Below are 22,339 nucleotides of genomic sequence, written 5' to 3' on the forward strand. Positions count from 1 at the left end.
TTTAACCTACATCTTATGAAAAAGAAGGTAAGCGGAAGCCATTTTGAGCAGGGATGTAGGTCAACAGCGTCTTAAGTGAAGTGGCAAATTCGAACGGGCGCCCACCAGGTAGAGGAGGTGCTTGTTTTTGTTTTGGTGGTTTTTCGTGTAGTTTTTCAGATCGAGCATCCTGTGTTATGTCTTGCTGTCAGTCAATGAGTTGTGACCCACTCCCCCCCCCTCCCCCTTTCCTGTTGACCCCAGCCCAGCAGGGCCCACACCCATAAGCGCAAAACAATACCGAGGTGAACAGTAAAAGAGAGGGGAGGGTGGGAGAGGTTACCGCCTAGCAGCTAACGTACGCCGCGCGCTACGTGCTCGCAGCGCTGCGGGGAGCCTCGCGAACTGCAGCGAGCGGAGCGGCGGGTGGGGGCACGCTGCGCGTCAGCCAGAGCGGAGACGTAGGCGTCGCTTCCTGTGGCAGTCCCGCTCTGCGTGTGGTTTCATTTTCCCCTCGGGTGCAGGATGTGTGTCTGCGCTCCACCTGCGTCAGCCTGCCTGCGCCGCGCTGCCCCGACGCCCGCTCCTGCACACAGGTTCCCCGTGCCGCCGCCATGGTCTCCGAGAGCCCGGAGGTCTCCTTCGGCCTTCAAGGTAAGGAGCGCCCGCCCCCTGCCCTTGCGCCGGGATGCCCGCCCCATCCCCTCCCTCTCCAAACTTCTGTGCTGAACGGTAGCTCTCTCCTCTCCACCGGGCTGCGTGACTGCAGACTCTGGAGTCTTGGGCCGCTGCCGGTGCACCGAGCGGAGCTCGAACCCCGTCAGGCAGGGGTCTCAGACTACGGTCCTGGGGGCCACAGTCTGCAGGGTTTCAATCAGCAGCCAATTTAGGCCTTGGAGACAAGATGTCCAGACTCTTTAACCAATCAGTGGCTTAAACGAAGCATTTCTGTTCATGAACGAATCAAAAAACCAGCAGGTGCAGTGGCCCTCCAGGATTTGAGTTTGAGATGCCAGCCTGCCTCAAACTGGCTTCAGCTGCCAAAACTGGCGACATTGCTCTGGAGGCCATTGCTGCAGTGTTTGCAGCTAAAGACATCACCAGGTTCTTCTGCGTATGCGTGTACATGTTTGCTCTCAGGACTCGTTTGATCTGTTGCGGGGACAATTGAAGACTCGTCTTCAGACGTCCTCAGTCTTCCTTCTTTGTCTCGCCGTACCGATGCCTGCACCCTCATTAATGTGTCCGTACCTCCTTCCTGCTCCACATATACTCTTAAATGTATTTCCTCACACAGACCATCTGTTGAAATAACGAATGTAAATTTGGGTGCTTGATCCGTGCCCGTTGCAGACAAAGGGTAGCGGGTGCGCCTGAACGCTGCTTGCTTTTACTCGCCACCTCTCTGGTGTGCAGCTCGCTTGTGGCTTTGCTCAGGTTCAGGCACGGCTGCAGGTGCAATCGAGTGCACCACTACCGGTGGTAAAAGCAGTGCTACGGCACAGTGAAGCAGTACTGATTTAGAAGGTCGTAACAGTGGTGGAACAATGGCACTCCAGGGTACCTGGTAATACAGCTGAGCACAGCAGTTATCATTGCAGGGAAAGGATACTATACAACAGCAATATAGCAGAATGCAGATGGCCACCATAGAGTGTAGAGAGATAGGGAGGTGCATACTGGTACATATTCCAGGGCAAGGCAGTATTATGATGGCGTATGGGAAGATATCTAAGCATACTGCAATAATGGAACAGGGTGCAACACAGTGCATATTTTAGAGAGTATTGCATAGCATTAATATAGCTTGGTTTAGGATACTGCATAGTGATATGGCAGTGGCATTGCTAATGCAGAAGGGTTCTATGTTGAACAGTAGTTAATTGTTGGGATCTTTTTTTTTTTTTTTTGTCTCTTCATGTATTCTGATGATCCTCCACCAGGTGGCTCTGTGTATGAAGCCACAGCAGCTGAATTTTCAGGAACTAATCAAGTGATTCATTGTGCAAACTATTCTGGCAATGAATAACATCACACTGCTCCTTAATTAGGAGAAAGAACCAAAGATTCAACGCACCCTTCGGATAACCTTTGCATAACTGTCTGTGAGCCCATGAAACAAAACTGACAGGAACCCTTTTTGAAGATGGGCAAAAAAAAAAAAAAACTTTTAAGTAATTCATTGCAGCCCACACCAGCAAGACCTTCATAGAAAGACATCTTATCTAATTCATCGCAGAATTGTTTAAACAAAAGGGAGAGTGTGAGAATTGATGGACAAAGGCCTCACAAAGGCTGCCAAAACATGAAACTGGCTGACCGCACAGATTTTATTTTTAGCACAGAATTCTGCATGGGGTAATATCACACATTTGATGGTGCATTGAGTTCTTCATAATTAAGCCCCTTTGACACAATGGTTCCCAAAATCCAATTTGCACATTTGATCCAGGGGGAGTGGGAAGTTTGGAACTGGAAGACGCACCGTTTGACTCCAGGGTTTCGCTCCAGGGTTTGAGGTTTGGACTAAGTCCTGGCTTTTCTTGCGTTTGCCCTCAACAAAATCAAAACTTCCATTACCCTTATTTTTTATTTATTGGTTTATCTGAAGATACAAAGCGATTTAACTCCCCAAGACCTCGCTAAACCTTAAAAATAGGAATAAAACAACTTTTTTCTGGACAGTAGTTATTTGTCAAAGTAGTTTTTTACTTGCTAAATGTGTAGATGTGACGCCATCTTGTTGCCACGGACATCGTCAGGAGGGGACAACCAGGTACAGTATGTTGCTTCAGGCCCTGGAGGAGGGGGTATAATATAATCTTGTCCGGGACTGAGAATTTCACCCAGCAGCCGTGCTTGTTACACTTGAGAGTCTGCCAAATAGTGTAGACGTGAACCAGTTCAGAAACAGACAGCTGTTTTGCAGCTGTGAAAGAGAGTGGCCCAAGCAACTGTTTGACCAAATTCTAGGAAGAACCATGAGTATGTTTCCCCAGCTAACAAAAAAATTTAAAGATATTCATCTTTTTTTGCTAACTTCTTCAATTTAACCTCACTAATAATTAGTGTAATTAGGTAGAGAGGTGCCTGACTGGAATTAAAGTCCACAGACACTGCAGCCTTTCACGAGGGTGGTTCAGCTTACTTAGCCTCTGTCAGTGTGCCAGCCTGACCTGACTTAGCCTAATTGTGTGGATCTCATTATGGCAACACTGGGTTTGTGTGAAACAGAATCAGCTGACAGGCACTCTTCCTGAACCCTGAAGCCCTAAGCCCACATGCATTAAGCCAGCGGTAACCAACCCTGTTCTTGGACATCTGCTATCTTGTTGGTTTTCATTTCAAGCCTAATTTGGCACACCTGACTCTACTAAGTAGCAGCTCAACAAGTTCTCTAGCTGTTGAATAAGACATAGTTTGCTAGGGTTGGAATGAAAACCTACGGGATGGTAGAGCTCCAGGAACAGGGTTGGTTACCGCTGCGCTGGTCCATTCTCTGTGACTTGAGACTTAAAGGGATACTTCATTTTCTGGAGAAAAAAATTCAGCTTTACTGTATTCGATTTCGATGTGTTGCTGGGCAGATAGAATGCTCCCCTTATAGTGACCAGGCAAAACAATGTATATCCGTATAAGACAGGTGTCAAACTGAATCCCAAGGGGGCCGCAGTGCCTGCGGGTTTTCGTGTTTTCCTTTCAGTCAGCTGCCAATTAAGGCCTTGAAAACAAGGTGTGTGGATTCCTTAGCCAATCAATGACATAAATGAAACACTTGTACCGAGAACACCCTGAAAACCAGCTGACACTGCGTCCCTCCAGAACTGAAGTTTGACACGAGGTTCACTTCTGCAGAGAGTCCAGCTCCTTCACACAACAAAGGATAAGTCTGAACTGAGGGGCTAATACATGATTGGTTTTACTAATGATATGCATGATTCTAAATCTGATTGGTAAATGGCTAATACATAAGCATGTAGAAAATTCAACAAAGTAAAAAAATCTAACACATATTGTGAATACTGAGTAAACACACAATGACCTCTAACCTTATCCAATATTCTCTAGGTCTGCATTGACATGCTCTAAATCGGGAACCAACATTTAGCTTTTATCCAACATATGGTCTGGGGAACATGGTGTCAGACATGGCAAAGAGGGTTTGGGGGCGGGGGCGGGGGAGAGAGAGAAAGACACACACTCACACATGCACGTATCTCCTGTCACACAATCTTCTTGTTGCCCTTGAGAAGCTCAGTGCCTGGCAAGTCAGAGGTCCCAGTGAAAGGCCTGTGAATTTAATGCAGTACAAATACAGTTCTCAAAATTAAGAATCTCTACGTTCAGCGTGAATGTGAAAGCTACACTTAATGTAACTCCAAAGCATCTTGCACAATGATGTTATGCCCCTGGATATTGTCCATGAGTATATTACCTGATTTTAATTTTTAAAAGAAATTGAATTCAATCTTACTTTCTGTTGGATCTATTTCTTATTAGCACATGTAACCTGTGACCTCTGCACTCAAGGAAAGAAGTACCAGCACAATATGAAAACTGATATTCATATTTATAATAGTCATTGAAGGCTATAAAATGAATGTGTTCATATAACTGCCTCTGGAAACATAATGTCAGTATACAAGCTGCATTGAAGATAATTGATGTGCGTTTCTACACTTCAAACCAGAAAAGAAGAGGATGCTAGCTGCGTTAAGATGAATGTCAATAGTTAGTGCAGGTGCATTTTTACTGCAGGTATAGTAAAAATAGGAACTAGAAAAAAAAATAGGAAGTAATTCTGTGATACTGTACGAAGGCTAGGACAAAAATAGTAGTTCTAAAAATGAATCTACTTAATTACATTGGTGTCCACCTTAAAGGTGCAGGAGAAAAAATAATGATATGCTTAAGAAAGAGGATCTGGATAGCAAATGTTCCAGCTAAATGCTTTCATCAGTGCCTACTCTAATTCATTAACCCCTGTACCAGCCACTATAAAGACAACAGGTTGCCAGAAACATCTGTAAGTACCTAAGCCTCCAGAAAGTGAACAATCCCATTAAAAGAAAGGGAAAGTTTCTCTCTCTCTCTCTCTCTCTCTGTCCCCGTTCATCAGTATCTTTGTAGGCTCTGTATTCGTATCTGTTGCTTATGGTCTGTGTGTTTGTTCACCTCCACCCCTGTGCCTGCCTGCCCGTTGCTGTCCGTCTGTGTGTCTGCGCATCTGATCCCCTTGCGTCTGCGCGCATCGTCTGCTCTCTTTCCAGATGCCATCGCCCAGCTGCTGAAGCCCCACAAGGTTTGGTTCATGGTGCAGGTCCAGCTCAACCAGTCCAAGACCCGGACGGAGAGCAGGGTTCTGGTGAGTGTCGCGGAGAGCGAACGTTCTCCCACGAACAAACCCTCGATGTGCAAAGGCTAAACCAATGCATGACATCATCCTGTTACGTGCAATACTGAGTGGAGCAGCCTCAGGCCCTGTTTAGTACTGAGCACTTGCTGGGAAAATCTGAACAATGTCATTGTGGGTACATTGCTAACCTTCCCAGCCTGTGCCTGTTGTAGCGTTGTAGCAACCTTGGGCATTTAGTTGGTGTTGCTCGAGCATTCTCCTACACCCTTTAAGGCAAGCATTTATCCTTTAAGATCACAATTATGTGATTAGAATGTTCTCAACTGAACATTCTAATGATGATGTAACAATCAGTGTTGATAATTTAAAGCAATGGAGTTCTAGAATACTGATTTTTCAGAAGAAGAAAAAAACATTCCAAAAAGCCTCCTTTGTCAAGGGTTAAATCAAATGAGCTAAATCTAATTCAAATGAGCACCAGATACCGCAGACAAGCCTCAGATGGAGTGGTCACATTTTTTTTTAGAAATATCCTGCAGGCCTCTAAGATGTCCCTGCTATTTACCGGAGCGAAAATATACCTTTCATCCTTGCCTGCTGGTTGAGCTGCAGTTACCACTTTTTGCCACTGGGTGAAGCTATTTGAACACCAGGAGGTTCCTTCCCAGTTAAAATGGTGTATCATCCTGCCCCTCCTTTGCAACATACAAAACTGGCAGTATTCATCATAACCATTAATATTCAAAATTGTGTGGGTTTATCCTTTCTTTGCTTGAATGGATAAGGTTTTTATTCTTGCTTTAATGTTTACACACACGTATACAAACTGCATTGTGGAATGATAGCTGATGTTATTTCCATTTTGTTTGGCTACAGGTCATGACTATGTGGAGAGCCTATATGTTCCATTGCAAGCAGCCAGTCAAGGTAAATCGGAAGGCATATGAACTATGACATGCCACTCTGTCGCACTACCACTCTACAAAAGAAGTATGCAGTATTGAGTGTATGTATGTGTGTCTGCATGTGTGTATCAGAATATGTAACCTATACTTCTTTACACCATAAAGCGAGTCCAGGTTAAATTTCCCCACTCCTTAGTCTGACACCAAAATATTTTGGGAAGGGTGTGCGTTCAGGATCAGTCGGTGTATGGAGCTGGAATCTGCGTTCTTCGCATATATCTGAATGTGTGTGTACAGGTGTGTCGCGGTATTGGACGATATCGCGAGTGATGTGTTGGCACGGTGAGTTGACACAGAAACCTCCAGCCACATTATGACTCGTGATCCTCCACGGAAAGATCTGGAGCGCCTTACAGAAATGCATTTTGTCACAGATTACTGAATACCTCATGGAAATCACCTGTAAACCGCTATCGAAAGGCATGGGTTAATTTGCAGCTAGTTCAGAGGTATCATTCAAATAAACAGGCTAAGCTGTTTTACACATAAAATGCATACCTGCAAACACATTCACACATTTTAAATACTGCCCACTCCTATTGACAGGGCACTGCTAGGTTGGTAGTGACAGGTCGGTCCTGAGACCGGTTTGGGCACATGAGCCAGCACTGATTGTTTGTTGGCATGTCACATACAGACAGATGGGGCAATGACAGAGCCGACAAAAAGGATTGTGGGTATCCTGGCGAGGTTTACGTTGCAGCTGCTGCCAGCCAGTGAGAGAACAAATTTTCAAACAAACAAGAATATCGCTTAAAACCCCATATCACGGTTGCAATTGAAACCCTGCAGCAGAGCTGCCCAACCCTGTTCCTGGATATCTACTGGCCTGTATGTTTCCACTCCAACCCTAATTTGGCACACCTGATTCTGCTATTTAGCAGGTTTCATTAGCTCTCTAGCTGTCGAATGCAGTGCGCTTTATTAGGTTTGGAGTGAAAACTACAGAACGATAGATCTCCAGGAACAGGGCTGGGAAGGCCTGCCCTACGGCAAGACCCTCTGCTGTGTACAGCTCCCCCTTGTGGGTCGAAAAATGCAATACAGACCATCCAGACCCTCCGCCATCCCCCCTCAACTTCTGATTGTGTATTCTTACCTGAAATATTTAATTGATTTTCTGGTTGACCGACTGAGATTTTGTTTTCGAAACCGGTGACCGTTGAACTGAAGGAGCAGGGTGGGGGGGGGGGGGGCAGGGTGAGCTGCAGAGCATTCAGGTCTTTCAGGAGTTTCAGGGGGAGGGTAGATTTTTGTTAAATAGTGACTCAGCAAACACTCTGAGGCTCAGCGCTAGGTCTGGTATTACCTTTCAGAGCTCAGAGAGGGGAGGGAGTGGGTGAGAGAGCATAGTGTCTGAAAGATAGCCCAGTTTGTAGCCGCATGTCATTGCCCCAGTGACAATGAATAGGTAGCACCATCTGAAAATAAAATTATTATTATTGTTATTATTATTATTATTAGTAGTAGTAGTAGTAGTGAGTGTTATTGCTCTTCTTTCTTTGCTGTTAATTTGTGCTGTTTTCAAAAAGATGTGACAATTTAGCAATGTTTTTTGTCATGCTAATGAAGGGACTTGGATTTGGATTTGATAGAATTAGGAAGAGACAGGGAATGGAAGGGAGTGGAGACTGTTAGGGGTGAGGGGAATGCTAATCTGAGCATGTCTGAAAGCACTCTTCATTTTCTCATTTTCTAAATGAGGCGCATGGTGTTACAGTGTTACAGTACATATATCATCATTATGGGATAACTGCTGTAGGTGTTGACTTTGTTGTTATGCCAGAAATAAGGATGGAGAGAGAGAGAGAGAGAGAGAGAGAGAGAGAGAGAGAGAGAGAGAGAGAGAGAGAGAGAGAGAGAGAGAGAGAGAGAGAGAGAGAGAGAGAGAGAGAGAGAGAGAGAGAATGTTAGCAGGACCAACTGCCCCAATCGCAGCACAGTTCATGTTTGCCTATCATATCCTGAGGGCTTCTGAGTGACCACCCACACCAAACATGTAAAAATGTTTTTATTTGTTGATTTATTATTATTATTATTATTATGGTTATTATTGTAATATTCAGATTTAGTTCATTGATGGATGTATGCTTTGGCATTAATTACATTTTATTGAGAGAGAGAAGGGGGAGTTAAAGTGACAGTTGGTTACGCTCTTCTCTGATATTATGTGGTTAAAAGGGAATACAGTTTAATTCACTGCTAAAACACTGAAGACACACGCATTCACAACAGAAATACAGTAGTAACAGTTTTTGTTTGTTATAAATAAACCTTCAGGTGGGAATTTGTCAGAAAAAAGTTTTTTTTAAAGTGTCTCTTATGTAAAGGTCCCTTCTGCTGACTCATGTAACAGTAAATGTTATTGTGTGGCCAGTCGTTCCACTGGAAAGAGCCTGTGGTCCATAAAACCAAATGTAGTGTTGTGTTGGTATGTGTGTGCATGGTCACTGTTTTTTTATTTCTGGTTTTTGTCTAAACGCTTCTGCCGCCCATGACTACACACCTCTTCTCTTCCTTCCTTCCACTCTTCTATGCCCCCCCCCCCACCCCGAACCTGTCGTCTACTTTTTCCCTTTACTTTTTATACTTTTTCCTCTTGGCCCTGGTCTCTGCCCCCTTTCTGTCTCTCTCACCTCTCTCTCCCCCAGTCTGTCTGTTTCTTTCTACCACCTCTCTCTCCCCCAGTCTGTCTGTTTCTTTCTACCACCTCTCTCTCCCCCCTCTCTCTCACTCCCTCTCTCTCCCCCTGCTCTCATTTACCGTTGTGAGTCACCATGCCTGCTCAGTGTGCGAGAGCGTGTGTGCACTGCAGTGATAACCTCAGTTCCATCGTGTCCTCTGCCTGCAGGTGGAAAGCTCATTCAGTTACTTGGAGATATATGCCATCATCATCGGGAATCTTGAGCAGGTAAACTAAAGCCTCAACTTCAATTAGCTTTAACCGAACTAAGAGAAGCCACACCTTACACCACACCCTACACAGCCAAACGTTTATTTTTAAATCAATTCTGACAGAGCACATTTTACTAGAGCAGGGTACATTTGGTGCCTCTTGGACTCAAGTAAATTGTTAAATTGACATTAACGCTGAGCATTTTACAGTGTGCTAATCTTAATCAAGTAAACCAAAGACTGTCTACTAACTTTAACTGCATGAGGTTAAGCTACATCCTCACTTTGTGTTTCAGTTAAGTTTGTCCCTTTCCACTGTTCTTGCATTGTCACGGACATATTCTAAATGAGTCCACTTAGTGCTGAGAACAGTGAGCTCTGTAGGGTTTGGACTCTTTTAAAAATGATTTCAAGCTCCCAGATCAGAGACACTGACCGCACCGTGGCTTGCTGTGGTTGCTTCGGATTCCATCCGCGTCTGAACCAAACTGTTGTAGCTCCTCAGAGTGACAGCGGAGTTCAGGCAGCCAGTAAATCTGCCGGGCCGTGGCCCCGCTGGACCGGAGCGAGAGTCTGCGTGTCGTTACAGATAGCCGGTGGCTGGGTTGTCACGGACGGTTGCCAGTTGTCGGTTTTTAGGCCACCGGTCAGAGATAGAGGCTGACCCCTACTAGTCATCCAGACAGGAGAGGTAGACCTTGAGGGGTGCGGGGGGATGTAGGGGGGTGGGCTCAATCTCAGCCAGCCAGTGACAAGCGGAGTGGCCTATCTGCACTGAAAAACATCACCTGATAATATGCAATCCTGAGACACTACACGATGACAGGAAGTGCATTAATAAAGTATAGTTGCTGTGATATTCTTTTATACCACTGCCTTTGCAATGGCTTGGAAGGAACTATGGAGTTCTTAAGTGTATTATCTTGCCTGAATTGTGCTCATGGCATGGCGTTCTTTCTTAATTGCCAGTGAGAATTTTCTGTCTCTTGATTGATGAACAGCTCAGCTCTGAATAAACAGCTCAGCTCTGAATAAACATGTCAGTGATCACAGTGATGGTGTTGAGGTTGAGGATAGAGACCGTAATATCCCTGTGTGGTCTAATATGGAAAGTTTTAGAAGCTGTGTGTGTGTGCGTGTGCATGTGCGTGTGCATGCATATGTGTGTGTGTGTGTGTGTGTGTATGAGGTGGTTCAAGCTGTTGGTGCACTCACTTTGCTGGTGACTTTGACTTTAGTTTGAAACAAACTGCTTTGTGCCATAGGATTGGTCTGATGGTTGCATGCAAAATGTGCTATGTGTGAGTTAATTGGACAGACAGGTCTTGAAACTTTGGGTCAGAGTGAAAGTACCCTGTGTAATTCTGCCAGCTGACAGGGAGAACATTGTATTCTGCGCAAGCTGGACATGTAAATTAATGGCAGGGAGTGTATTCCTTTCCCTTGAAGCCATAGCTAACCGCAACTGATTTTCTCACCAATGAAAATATATATTTTTTTGTGTGAGAGACTTCCTTATAACAGTTCCTCATCAGTTATTAGCCAGTTGACTAAAGACTGATGGGAAGAAGTTCGAATTTGGTAAGCTTGGACATAAATAATCCACTGCTTTAATATTTTTTGATTTTCAAAACTGTTTCTTTGAGTTTCTGTTCTTTAAGTTTTGAGTATTTAATGCTTCAACATTTGACGTGACTGTGACTAGTACTGAGTTTGTATGTGTTTGTGTGTATGTGTGTATGTGTGCGTGCATGTGTAGTACTGTTATATCAAATAACTATGTTCACTGAGAAATTTTGATGGGTCTCTTGACCCTTTTTATTTTATTATCTTACACATATAAAATGTCTGAACACAGTATACATATAAGAGGATTATACAAAGCAATATAATAAATTTAAAATATAGAAAAGCGAGTGCACATGAACAAACATAAATACAACATATATACAATAAAACTAAGACAGTTAAATTACTCCAAGCAATTGCATGCACCTTGTCAATGATCAAATTAGCCACCAAGGCCTTAAACTAACATGCCCTTTTTAATGAAGCGCCTGGCTCTCAGATTGCATCACTGGCACCCCATTCTTATGAGTGACATTTGACAACATCTGGCTGTTTAGCAACTGGAATAAAGACAGTGAAAACAAGCCTCTTAAATGACATGACAGAAATCTTGTGCTTGTTTTCTTTCTGTCACTTTTGTGATATAACATGGCTGCACTTACTGTTGGTGAAAACAGTGAAGCCAGGTTCTAAATCCACTACTGCCTGTTGATGTAAAAAAAAAATCCACAGGTGAGGTTAACTAGATCCTGGCCTTTAATGGCTTGTGGCACCACTGATTACCAGACCGTTGGTTAACATTTTTAATGTTACACTTGATACTGGATGTATCCTGACCATATGGAAAGCTGCCCATATTTTACCATTGTGTAGAGGGGGGTGATGCTAGTGATGTAAAAAATGACTGTCTGATTTCAAAATTGTCCAGCCCGGCAAAGATTCTGGAAGCTTTATGAACCACTAATAATATGCTGAATCCATATCAATCTGGTTTTAGACCTGGACACAGCACCATCACTGCTGCATCACTTGTAATCAATGACATAGTGAGAGCACTCATCAGGAAACTGTACTGCATTGCCTTGTTTATCGACTTATCTAAAGCGATTGATAAAGTCAACTATAAAATCTAATGAAATAGATCAGACGCTATCTTGACGACATTGCAGGTAATTGGTTCCACAATTACTTATCAGGCAGATCGCAAGCCGTAGTGGGGGACAGAACACAAACAGCATTTCTGGATATAAACAAAGGTGTACCACAGGGCTCCATACTTGGACTTTTGCTAGTTATATAAATGAAATTGCTAGCAAACCTTAAATTGGTTTCAAATGCTGGGAAAGGCACTTTCTCAAAGGCACTGAACTCAGAATCAGTCAGGCTACATTTATCCACATTAAGCGGTGATCAAATTGAGCGGGTCTCACACTATAAATACTTCAGCATTTCGATCGATGAAATGTTCTCTTTTAAATGCATATTGCGAATATAACGAACAAAAGAGCTTAAAGTCAAAATTGGATTCCTATACAGAAACAAGTCTTGCCTCACAATTTGAAACCGCAAAAAGATTGCAAGCTACAATCTTAGCATGTAGCATCTTGACCATGGATGTATTTTATATGCATGCCACAGCCACAGTCCTAAAACCCCTGAACGCGGTCTGTCATAGTGCATTACATTTAATTACGGGTGATGGGTTTCCTACTCATCACTGCCTTCTTTACCATACAGGCAATCATGGCAATCGCTTGCTCTAAGGAGAAAGCAGCACAGCGTTTAATTTATATACAAAGCCCTCCACGCAAATCCCCCTTTTTATCTTACCACACCTTTATCCTTTGGAAACTCAAACAATTGCACAAGATTTCACGAGTGGAGTATGCTAGAAACACCATGGTTCACAACTTAACTAGGAAGAACTTATTTTAAAGTATATGCACCACACATGTGCAATAAATTTCAGGAATTCCTTAAACTAGACGAAATGGTGTCCTTTAGGTTACCACTGCTGGCGGTGCTATATGTGAGTCATTGTAACTCATCGGGGAAGTTACAAGTTGACTATTTTTGGCAGCTGGTATGAATATACATCACATTTACTATGGAATAGAGTGGGTTACCCGTACTTGTTCCATTAATGTTGTCAAAGGGTATTGTCTATGTTCAGAGATGCGGGAATCAAAACAGGAAGTAGTTTCTGCTGATATTATCAGTGGAAATGAACCTCACAGGAAACGACCAGTGACCTGAATAAATCCTGACCTGAACCTCCAATTGTTTTTCTGTCTTTCTATCAGTTTCGCACCCTCAGTTTAATCAAATTAATTTTGAAATACAAAATGGGAAAGCCGCTGTTTTATGGTTCAACACATAGACATCAAGAATACATTTGGAATAAAAGCTATTTACATTGGCACTAAAAAGTTTTCAATAAAATCACCTGGTTTCATCTACTCTTTTTGACAGGCAGTGCTGCTAATTTTGTCCAGCTGCCTTTCTCTTTTCCTCATAATGTATCAAATCAAATCAATTATATTTGTAGAGTGCTTTTTACAGAAATCTGTCATGAAGACGCTTTACAGAGTAGCACAAAAATGAGCAAAAACCAGGCCTGAACCCCCACATAGCAAGCACTTAAGGTAAAACTCCCAGTGGGGAGAAAAACAGTGCCGACGTAGGACTGGGTATTTAGGAAAAGCCTTGTTTATGTTTACCATTGCAGATCTACCTTTGCTTATGTATATCATTCGCAAGTAGAAAGTAGATGGAGCTCTGTGTGAGCAGTGTGAGTGCAGCCTGTCTTCTCTGAGTAGCCTTGTCTGCAATTGACATCCGGTCTTGTGGTCAGGCTGGGCTCACCGAGCCTGTAGTTTGTCAGTATGTATCGAGGTGTCATGTTTTTCCACTGTTGTCAGGAAATATGCCCCACACTCTATTCTCCTTTTTAGTGTGTAATAGCTCAGCCCTCGTCCTTTAGTGTTGCATCTTAATTTGGGTTTTCTTTTGTAGGACAGGGGATTTCATGCTTTCTCTTTCAGTTTGTTCAATGCCGTTATCTATTGAAGCATCGGTTTTTTGTCTTCCAGTTGATTTTCACACCTGAGGGAGTATGTGTCCTGGCTTCCTGTTTTGATAATCATTGTATTTATGACCATATCTGACAGTATTTCTCAAGGATAGTTTGGCAAAGTTCTTGTTCATGGACAACAGCAGAATTTGTATTATCTGCGCGTAGTACCAGGTCTGTAGATTTATTCAAAACCATGAAAGAATTGTTTGCCTACATAGGAAAGTTTTGGGCTCAAGCTGTAGGCCTATATCATCCTATACCTCTGAGTAAAGAAATTTGTTCTCTTTCCAGTTTTAATTCCTTAACTTCTTTCTTGTATAAAGATATCAAGCACTTTACCCCCATACACCAGTATTCTATCCATCCTGAGACACACCAGCATCGCACAAGCTTGCAGTCAGCTGCATAGCCAGTGTAAGCGTCTACAGTGATTACGCAGCTGGTGCAGGCAGGCAACAGGTGCCCGATCAATCAGAGGTGACATTACTGAGCAGTAATGTAGCCAATACCCTCTCTCCTTATGTGGTGCTGTGACCAATAGTACGCCACCCTTTGAGGTTCCCGCATGTAGTCAATACCGGCATAGTTAGGACAGTTGGCTGTATCACTTCATTGAGAATGTGATTCAGCTTAAGGTATCACTCGCCAGACCTCTTGTGAAATGCTTTGAAAGAAAATCAATTTCAGTTATAGGGAAAGACGCCGTTCTCAGTAGGGAAATCACAGAGTCTGAGTTTCGCGGTTCTATTCACGACATTCCCCGGCCTCGGCAGTTGTTGGGTTCTATTACCTGCTCTCTTAAAAGGATTAGACGTTGTGAGATCCTCACTTCAGATGTGAGGAGGCGGTGCAGAGAGAATCAGATTTAAAAGTTTTTTTTTTTTTCGCAGCAGCTTGTGGTAGTTTTGCGTTTCAGCATCTTGCTGGAGAGGCAGTCTGGTCTTTGAGCGCTTATTTAAGCATCTGTCTCTGTCTTTTTATCTCTTTTTTTTTTTTTTCCAAAATTCACATCTGCTCTTTTGTGGCAATCACAAAATGAAGTATTGCCAAAGCAATAAAGAGGCACATATAAACGTTATTTTCAATGCATAGCAGTTTCTAAAAATAAAAGACAAAGGTGTGTTGTTCCAGAATGTCTGCCTCTCTCATTTCTTTTTACACGTGTCTCCATGACAAACGCTTTCATGTCTCAGTTCTATTTCCCTGCTTTCTCAGGCTTTGGAATAGAAGCTTTTTTCCTCTTCTGTAAGACACCCTTTTAGTGACCCCAAGGTTAATGAAGTTGACTTTTTTCTTTGGTTGTGTGTTTCTATGTGGCTCTGCTAGGGTCTATTCATTTGAAATTCTGTCTGTGCTTCTATGTCTGTGTGTGTTTGTGCGTGTGGCTGCATATGTGCATTCATTTGTGTGTCTGTGCATCTATGTGTGTGTGTGTGTGTGTGTTTGACTATGTGTATGTGTATGCATCTACATGCACGTGTTTGTTTGTGTGTCAGGTGGTGATTGAGACGGATAGACAGACGTACTGTCTCAGCCTGATGTCGGTGGAGGACCTTGAGGCTGTAATCAGTCATGTGACTGCTTCACTCAAGAAGATCTTTCCTGATTCGTCCCCAGGGTGAGTACCTCGCCCCAGACCCAGTCTCTGCCAGTTTATCCCACACCTTTTCCACCATAACTTATAAAATACCATAATGCACTGCTGCCATTCCAGAATACTTAGAGATGGACCGTTGCTCACCATAATGCTGAAAGGAGCTCACTGGTTTCACCAGAATATCAACACACTTACTCCTTTGTTTTCTTTTTAGGCTTATGTGCATAAATGATAAAAGCAAGAATGATAAAAGCAAGAATCACTAAATATTAATATTTGTTTGTTAAGGGGGTGCATTTATTATTTACTTGCCAAGGAAATAGTAAAATAATATAAATATAAAATCAATAATTTTTTTTGAAATATGTTTCAGTGACCAAATATGGTGCATTCATTAGGCTGTAGAATTTACACCCAGAATGCTGTGGTTTTGACTCTCTAGAGGAGGCATTCCCCAGTGTTGTACCCTGCACACCATGCACCATGGTGCGAAAGGAGTACCCTCTGGTTAATAAAAGCCCCTCCATGCTGCCCGACATCACTTCCTGCCAAAGAGCCTGTGTCAAGAGGCGGTATGGGGGGGGGGGTTACCTGCTGTTTCGGAACAGAGGTGTCAAAGGCAGTCTCCGCTCAAAGATGCTATTTTTTTCCCCCCCTGTAATGTTCCTAGCTGCATGTGGATGGAGTGTGCGCCTGCCTCACGGGCTCCCCCTCTACGGTTTGTCTGCGTTGTGATGTCAACACAACAGACACATACACGCACGCACACACGCGCACACACACACACACACACACACAAACTCCGGCTGACCTTTAGAAAGCGATTCTGGTTTTTGCTGTGAGGCTGCAGGGTGTGAAGCGATGCTGAATGAGTCGCACCTTTAGCTCGTTCCGTCCGTCGGGGGCGCGTATGCCGAGAAAAACGCACAGCTTCTATAAATACTTTTAACAAAAGAGGTCTGGGAGAAAATATTTTAATGTTTTTCCTCTCGTAATACTGTACTTGAAGGCAGCTGGAACGGTTGGCTGGCTGCTCTGGTGGTGAAGGGAGAAGCTATTTTAAAACTGCGGCTGAGAATGAGACAAATGTGTTGCCAAGATTAGCCTCCGCTCCCTGTCGCTTGCGCGGGTTTAATAGCTACGGCTCAGACCCGATTCATTCAGACCCGAAGACATTCAGCGTAGCCAATCGAGGGCCATTGAACAGGAAGACCACGTGTTCTGCGTGCACGCCTTTACGTCTTGTGTTTACTCTAGAAATTGCTCGTTGACGAACAACGTCCAGATTTCTCACCAACCTGGAGTGTTTTGTTTCCCCCCCCCCCAATAGCTTCCTGGCTGAGTCAGTCCCTGCATCTTTCCTTGGTGACAAAGAATTATCGGCCGCTGCTAAGAAAAGACTCACCCCTCTGAAATTACTGACAGCATTCTGGTGCATGCATAACAATCGCTATGAAAGAATACAGCCTTTCCAGCCATTCTAATACCCCAGCTGTTCCAGTCAGGCTGTGACATTAGGTACAAGAAAGAGAAGAGACGGATCTGCCCAGGAAGGGCACCAAAGATTCTCTTGACTAACGTGATGGTCAGCTCTGTATTCTTCACATTGAAAGTTCTTTCTTTGCTATTGATGGAGAAGAAATGTTCCAATCTGAGAAAATCCACTATCCACAAACGCAATGGATGTCCTTTCCCTAGATAATGCCTGTTCATAGATATAGAGGAAGTACAGAGGATGGAAGAGCTGTCCATCTGGTTATTGTACTGTGGCTGGCGTTGACGGTGCAACATATTGGCAGTGGTTGGAGTGAAGTCTCCCCCTTCAAGGCAAAGTGCTTTGAAAGTGTGAAAGGCTCAATAACAAACACAATTCATTGTCAAAAATATGCATATTATTATGCACATTTTACATAGTTACAGTTGTACTACATTGTAGTACTATTTTCTGTTCTCTGAGCAAAAAGCATAAGATAGCCGTGTAGCGTGGGGTTCGAGGAAGGGCAATCGATAAAGGTTGTTGATGGATGTCACCAATAGGGGGCACTGTCCTCTTTCTGCACTATATCTAATTAACCAGGCAGGCTGCACCCTCTTTGCAAATAGGCTGGAGAACACAGAGATGGCACTCTTCGTGCCACAATAAAAGAAGTGCGCTCAGTGAGGCTTTTTCTGCATCACACACTCGCTGCGGCTATGCTGCTTCCAGGGTTATATTTCCATAAGCAAAACCGCGCTTGTAGCGTTGTGACTGTGACTGGGTCCTCTGTTAATGTGTGAACTATAAACGGGCTGTTATATTACTTTCAGGAGATATTTCCTGAGGGCTACTGACATGACACTAGGCTTCAGTACGTGATTCACCCCACAGTGCAGTATCAAAACCTTACCACGCTGGGGGCCTGGATAAATGGTCAATCCAGTGGTAAACCTCTCCATGAACAGGGGAGTTTGCGGGCCCATTTTTCGTCTGCTTTCCTTCTGAGCAAGTCCACAAAGCGTTGCTTCATCCCTGTTTTTTCACCTGTGGAGTTACTATGGAAACCGATCTCCTGCACGTTCTCAGGAAGCTCCTGAAGAAGATCCCGCCCGACCTGCAGGACCGTCTGCGCAGCCTGACGTCCAGCGTGGAGGAGAGTCTCAATGGCACACAGGGACCATGCGGTCAGTCGGGCCATACCACTGTCCTTAGGTGGAGGGGGGTGGGGGGTCATTGGGGCCCTACCACTGTCTTTGGATGGATGGGAAGTTAGGGGACAGTAGCACTCACTTGGGTGGGTGTACTGAGGGGGGGGGGGGGGTCTTTAGGCCCATATCACCGGGAGGCCAAACCACTATCCTGGGTGGAGAGGGAGAGGGAGGCTGATGGTCAGTGAGTCTGCACCACAGTCCTGGGAGGTGGGAGTGAGGAAGTGTAAGTGGGGCCATACCATTGTACTGTGTACAGGTGGAAGGGGGGGGGGGGGGTTGCGGGTGGCGGCAGTCATGGATGGGGGGTGAACATGACGGGGGGTATATGTTCTGCCATTTAGTCAGCTTGTATGACCCTCTTGGATTTGTTCTTGTTGAGATCATTATCTAAAAGCATCTGGGCTTCACGGGGCCATTGCAGGAGTCAGTGGGACCGATGTTTGTGTTGATAAGGTCTCTGATTGCTCATGACCCCAGCTCGCTTTGTTTCCTGCAGGAGGTTTCTCAGAGACGTACGCTGCCCTGTGCGACTTTAATGACTTCCCCTGCAGAGAGGAGATCAAGTGGGTCAGTAGTGTCCCTGTGTGATCACATCACATTCTGTTCAGCACATTGTCAATGGTGGCGCCAAGCCTGATTTGATCAGCTGAGATCCTGTTCTTCAGTGTGACAGGTCGCTCTGCTCCCTGCTCCTGTGCATTAGTTTGGCTGTGTTTCTATTACACAGCCAAGGTTTTGGGGAGAAAACGACGTGTGGTTTTTGTGTAATTAACCAATTTTCTGTCTTTAATATGTTGCTTTCCTACTCTACTCTCTCACTCTCTCCTTTCTTCTCCCTTTCTCTCTCTCCTATTTTACTCCGTCTCCCTCACTCTCTCTTATTTTTTATTCTCTGCTTCTTTATTTCTTGCTCCTATCCTGCTCACTGTCCTCATCCATCCATTGCCCTGTCTCTCTTCCACTCTGTCCTGCTTTCTTTCTCTCCTTCTCTGTCTGTACACTTTTCTATTTCTCCCTCCCTACCTCTCTCCCCATTTTTTCTCCTTCTGTCAGGATGTGGACAATATTTACCACATTCAAAGCTGCCAGGAATTCAATCTCTTGGATTTCAACCACCTGGACACTAGGTGAGCCACTTGCTGTGCCTTTCTCCCAGGCGTTTCGGAGAAAATATCTTGATACATCAAACATGTTATCTTTGGCCATGGCTTCAGGTTTCCTGGATATTGCAAGATAAGATTCATCTGTCCATGTTGATAGTTTTCACGTTCCCAGCCAGCTTCCTAGTCACTTGTGAGATTGCTTTAGCTGTTTTGATCTTTTCAGAGATGCCATCAAGAATTTATAACTCAAGATACCAGCAATAACGTGAACACATAACAATGGCCCCACAATATTGTGGAAGTGTAATGGGCTGAGTGGAGGTGACACTGCATACCAGGACTCTGACGGGAAGTGACATCACAATGGAAGCCCCCTCATGGCTCTTGTTGCCTTTGGTGATAATGTGTTGAGTCAGGGACTGATGTCTCCCTCTCCCCTCAGAGATATTTCCTTGGCTGTTGCTGCTCTGTCATTCAACCACTGGTTCACTAAAATCAGCGGCAAGGATTTCCGGCTGGTATGTACCAAAAAATGCAGACGTGCTCATTCACCTGAAAGTTCTTGGTGCGGTCACAGTCTTGGTGCTTGAGTGTTAAACCACCTGTTCTGGTCTTATTGTGGTCACATGGCTAGAGAGTTTTCACACTTCACACAGACGTATGTGGAGAACTGTGTTTCGAACTGCATCCACTCCTGCTGAGTTGTAATATCGCCCTAGTCAAAACACACAAACAGCATGTTTCTTCGTGAAGGGTGCGGAAAATAATTTGTAGAATTGAGGTGACGTGGGTTCACATCAGCTCTAGATTAAATAAGTATTTGAAAAACTCTTTTGACCCTCGGAAAAAACCACCTGCTGTTCAATTAAACATGTTACTATCCAACAAGTACAATAATATGATAACACATTCTTCTGAATATCATTGAGACTACATATTTATTTTAAAATGGTCAGCGGTTTGTCAGAATTTGACTGGTGTCTAAAGGGTCAAAGTATTTAAAATTATTATTTGATCTGGGTCTGGTACACATGGCATTCTATGATAACCCGTTCAAATATAACAAGAAATAAGCTCGCTATCGTTATATTTCAAAGAGTGTCTACCGACTGCATTCTCAGAGCTGGAGTTTCCCCTACCGAGGTGGATGATTACCTGTGTTCAAGGTCGTACAGATAACCTTCACTGGGAGGGCTAGAGAGGTTTGAGTTTGTATTTGTATGTGCTTGAGATCGAGAGAGAAGGCCCTGTGATTCATTAACCTTGGTTTTGTTACTGCGGCTGGCGGTGTTTTCCGTACTGTGTAAGCACGCTGCGAAAAAAATTTTCTTGTACAAAAAACAGTAAACGACCAGCCGGAGGTTCTATCGTGGAACTACATTTCTGTGGTATTGTTATTCTGTTGTGTGGATGTAAATAGATTAGAGTAAAACAGTGAAGCATATTTTGTTATTTTTGTTCATAGAGCAGAGTTAACTAGAATAGTAAATTCTAGGCTTTTTCACCAGAAGCAAAGCAGACATCCTGTGAGGAAAAGTGACAAACTCCGCTATTGGCACAAAAAAACTAACACAATAAAGAAATGCCTGGAATATGATACAAGCATTCCACTCTATGCGAATAGAAGACAGAAATCTGAGCCTTTCAAAAAATGATACAAAATAATTTACAAATAGTCAATAAGAATATAGTCAGCTGACCTCCATTCAGTAAATGAATTTTCAAATTCAGACACATTACACAAGTGATGTTGATGTAATAGTCTCAGTTTTCCATTCCATTTCCCCCATCTTCATTACAAGCAGCACCCAAAATAGATTGCTGGAGTAAAATAATGTGATGGCTTTTGGCAGCGACGAGCCAACCTTTCAGTCTTTGCTTAGTAGATCTACAGCCTGTGCAACTTCCAGTCCACACAGAAATTGCTATAATAGCTTATCAATGCAGTATGCACAAAATTAGAAGTAGTTACAGATGTTAAACAGCTAATGTGGTTCGTCATAGCCGCACTCCTAATTGCACAAATTCTCGCAAAACCAGCAATTAAAACCCTTCCCATAAGGCAGTTTAATTTACAGTAACAATATATAATTGGCTAAATCACAGCACTATTTAAAAAGTAACAATGAAGCATATTTTTCATTCCCATTGATAATTTTCCCACAGTAAAACAGATTGCAGAGTAATGCCATGTGAAAAGCAAACATGGTGCGGTACTGAGTAAACTGCTAGCTTACTGATACCGCACATCTTTACATTGTGGTTCCACTCAGACTCCCCCTTCAGGTTAAGGTGTGCCACTGCAGCATCTTTGGGGAGCTAATAAAATGCCCTGAGTGCAGTCTCACCCAATCACAGCATCCTCAGCAGGGTTGGGCAAGGAGGGTTGTTGTCTGATTTTCATAGAAGATTCTTCTCTTAATTTTTAATTAAGTATTAATTAATATTATCCCAGTCATTTATGTCATCTGAAATTTCAGCTGTATTAATTGATAATGAAAGTTACAGCTTGTTACAGCTGCGTTCCTATATGTATGAGGTTCCTGTGTTTAATCTAGAAATGAACCGGAATTTGTGTGTGCAGCTAATTAGCTGGGTAAGCTCAGATAATTGGTAGCGACGGAAACCTATAGTAGTCATCTCCTATTCCACAACAACCAGTTTTGCCCAAAAGCTAAAGTTATGCCAAAGTGCCTCAAAGTCTAACATGTATTCATGAAGTAATGAAACTTCTGACTTTGGCCGGAATATTTCAGATAGTACCCATTTTAATTTTATTTGTTTGTTTATTTGACGGATGTCGCCATCCAGGATAGCTTAAAGGGTGTTAAATATTCAAAGCACCAGGAGAGACAAGAGTAGAAGTTCAGAGTGCATTTTTAACTGGAACTGGGCCCCAGAAGTCAATACAGCACACACTGCACTCAAGGCTAGACAGCCAGATGGCAATAGGACCTGGAAAATGGGCACAAAGGGAGAGGTTGAGTTTAAACCAATCAAAGATGGCAGAAGATATGACAAAATAGAAGTGTTAGTGTGTAATGGATGACCTCTTCTGCAAGTTCTTGTCAGGTTGTATTCTGTCAGGGAATTTAACGGCTATGTATTGTA

General features: G+C 43.5%; 1 protein-coding gene across 3 annotated transcripts in view; it reads left to right on the plus strand.

Moving 5' to 3' along the window:
* carmil2 (capping protein regulator and myosin 1 linker 2) overlaps nt 1-22,339 on the plus strand; it is a 65,513-nt gene continuing 43,174 nt past the window's right edge. Inside the window, exons 1-10 of one of the 3 annotated variants that reach the window (XM_035418755.1) lie at nt 1-27; nt 504-633; nt 5,250-5,344; nt 6,212-6,262; nt 9,152-9,211; nt 15,337-15,458; nt 18,001-18,098; nt 18,622-18,692; nt 19,179-19,252; nt 19,671-19,746. In XM_035418755.1, the coding sequence (XP_035274646.1) occupies nt 16-27; nt 504-633; nt 5,250-5,344; nt 6,212-6,262; nt 9,152-9,211; nt 15,337-15,458; nt 18,001-18,098; nt 18,622-18,692; nt 19,179-19,252; nt 19,671-19,746 (789 nt within the window). In that variant the 5' untranslated portion in view covers nt 1-15. Of the gene's footprint in view, nt 28-503; nt 634-3,420; nt 3,451-3,898; nt 3,933-5,249; nt 5,345-6,211; nt 6,263-9,151; nt 9,212-15,336; nt 15,459-18,000; nt 18,099-18,621; nt 18,693-19,178; nt 19,253-19,670; nt 19,747-22,339 lie in introns of those variants that run through there. The other 2 variants (XM_035418758.1, XM_035418756.1) reach the window with 2 other exon arrangements.

Source organism: Anguilla anguilla, chromosome 5, assembly GCF_013347855.1.
Source record: "Anguilla anguilla isolate fAngAng1 chromosome 5, fAngAng1.pri, whole genome shotgun sequence".
Classification (NCBI taxonomy): Eukaryota; Metazoa; Chordata; class Actinopteri; order Anguilliformes; family Anguillidae; genus Anguilla; species Anguilla anguilla.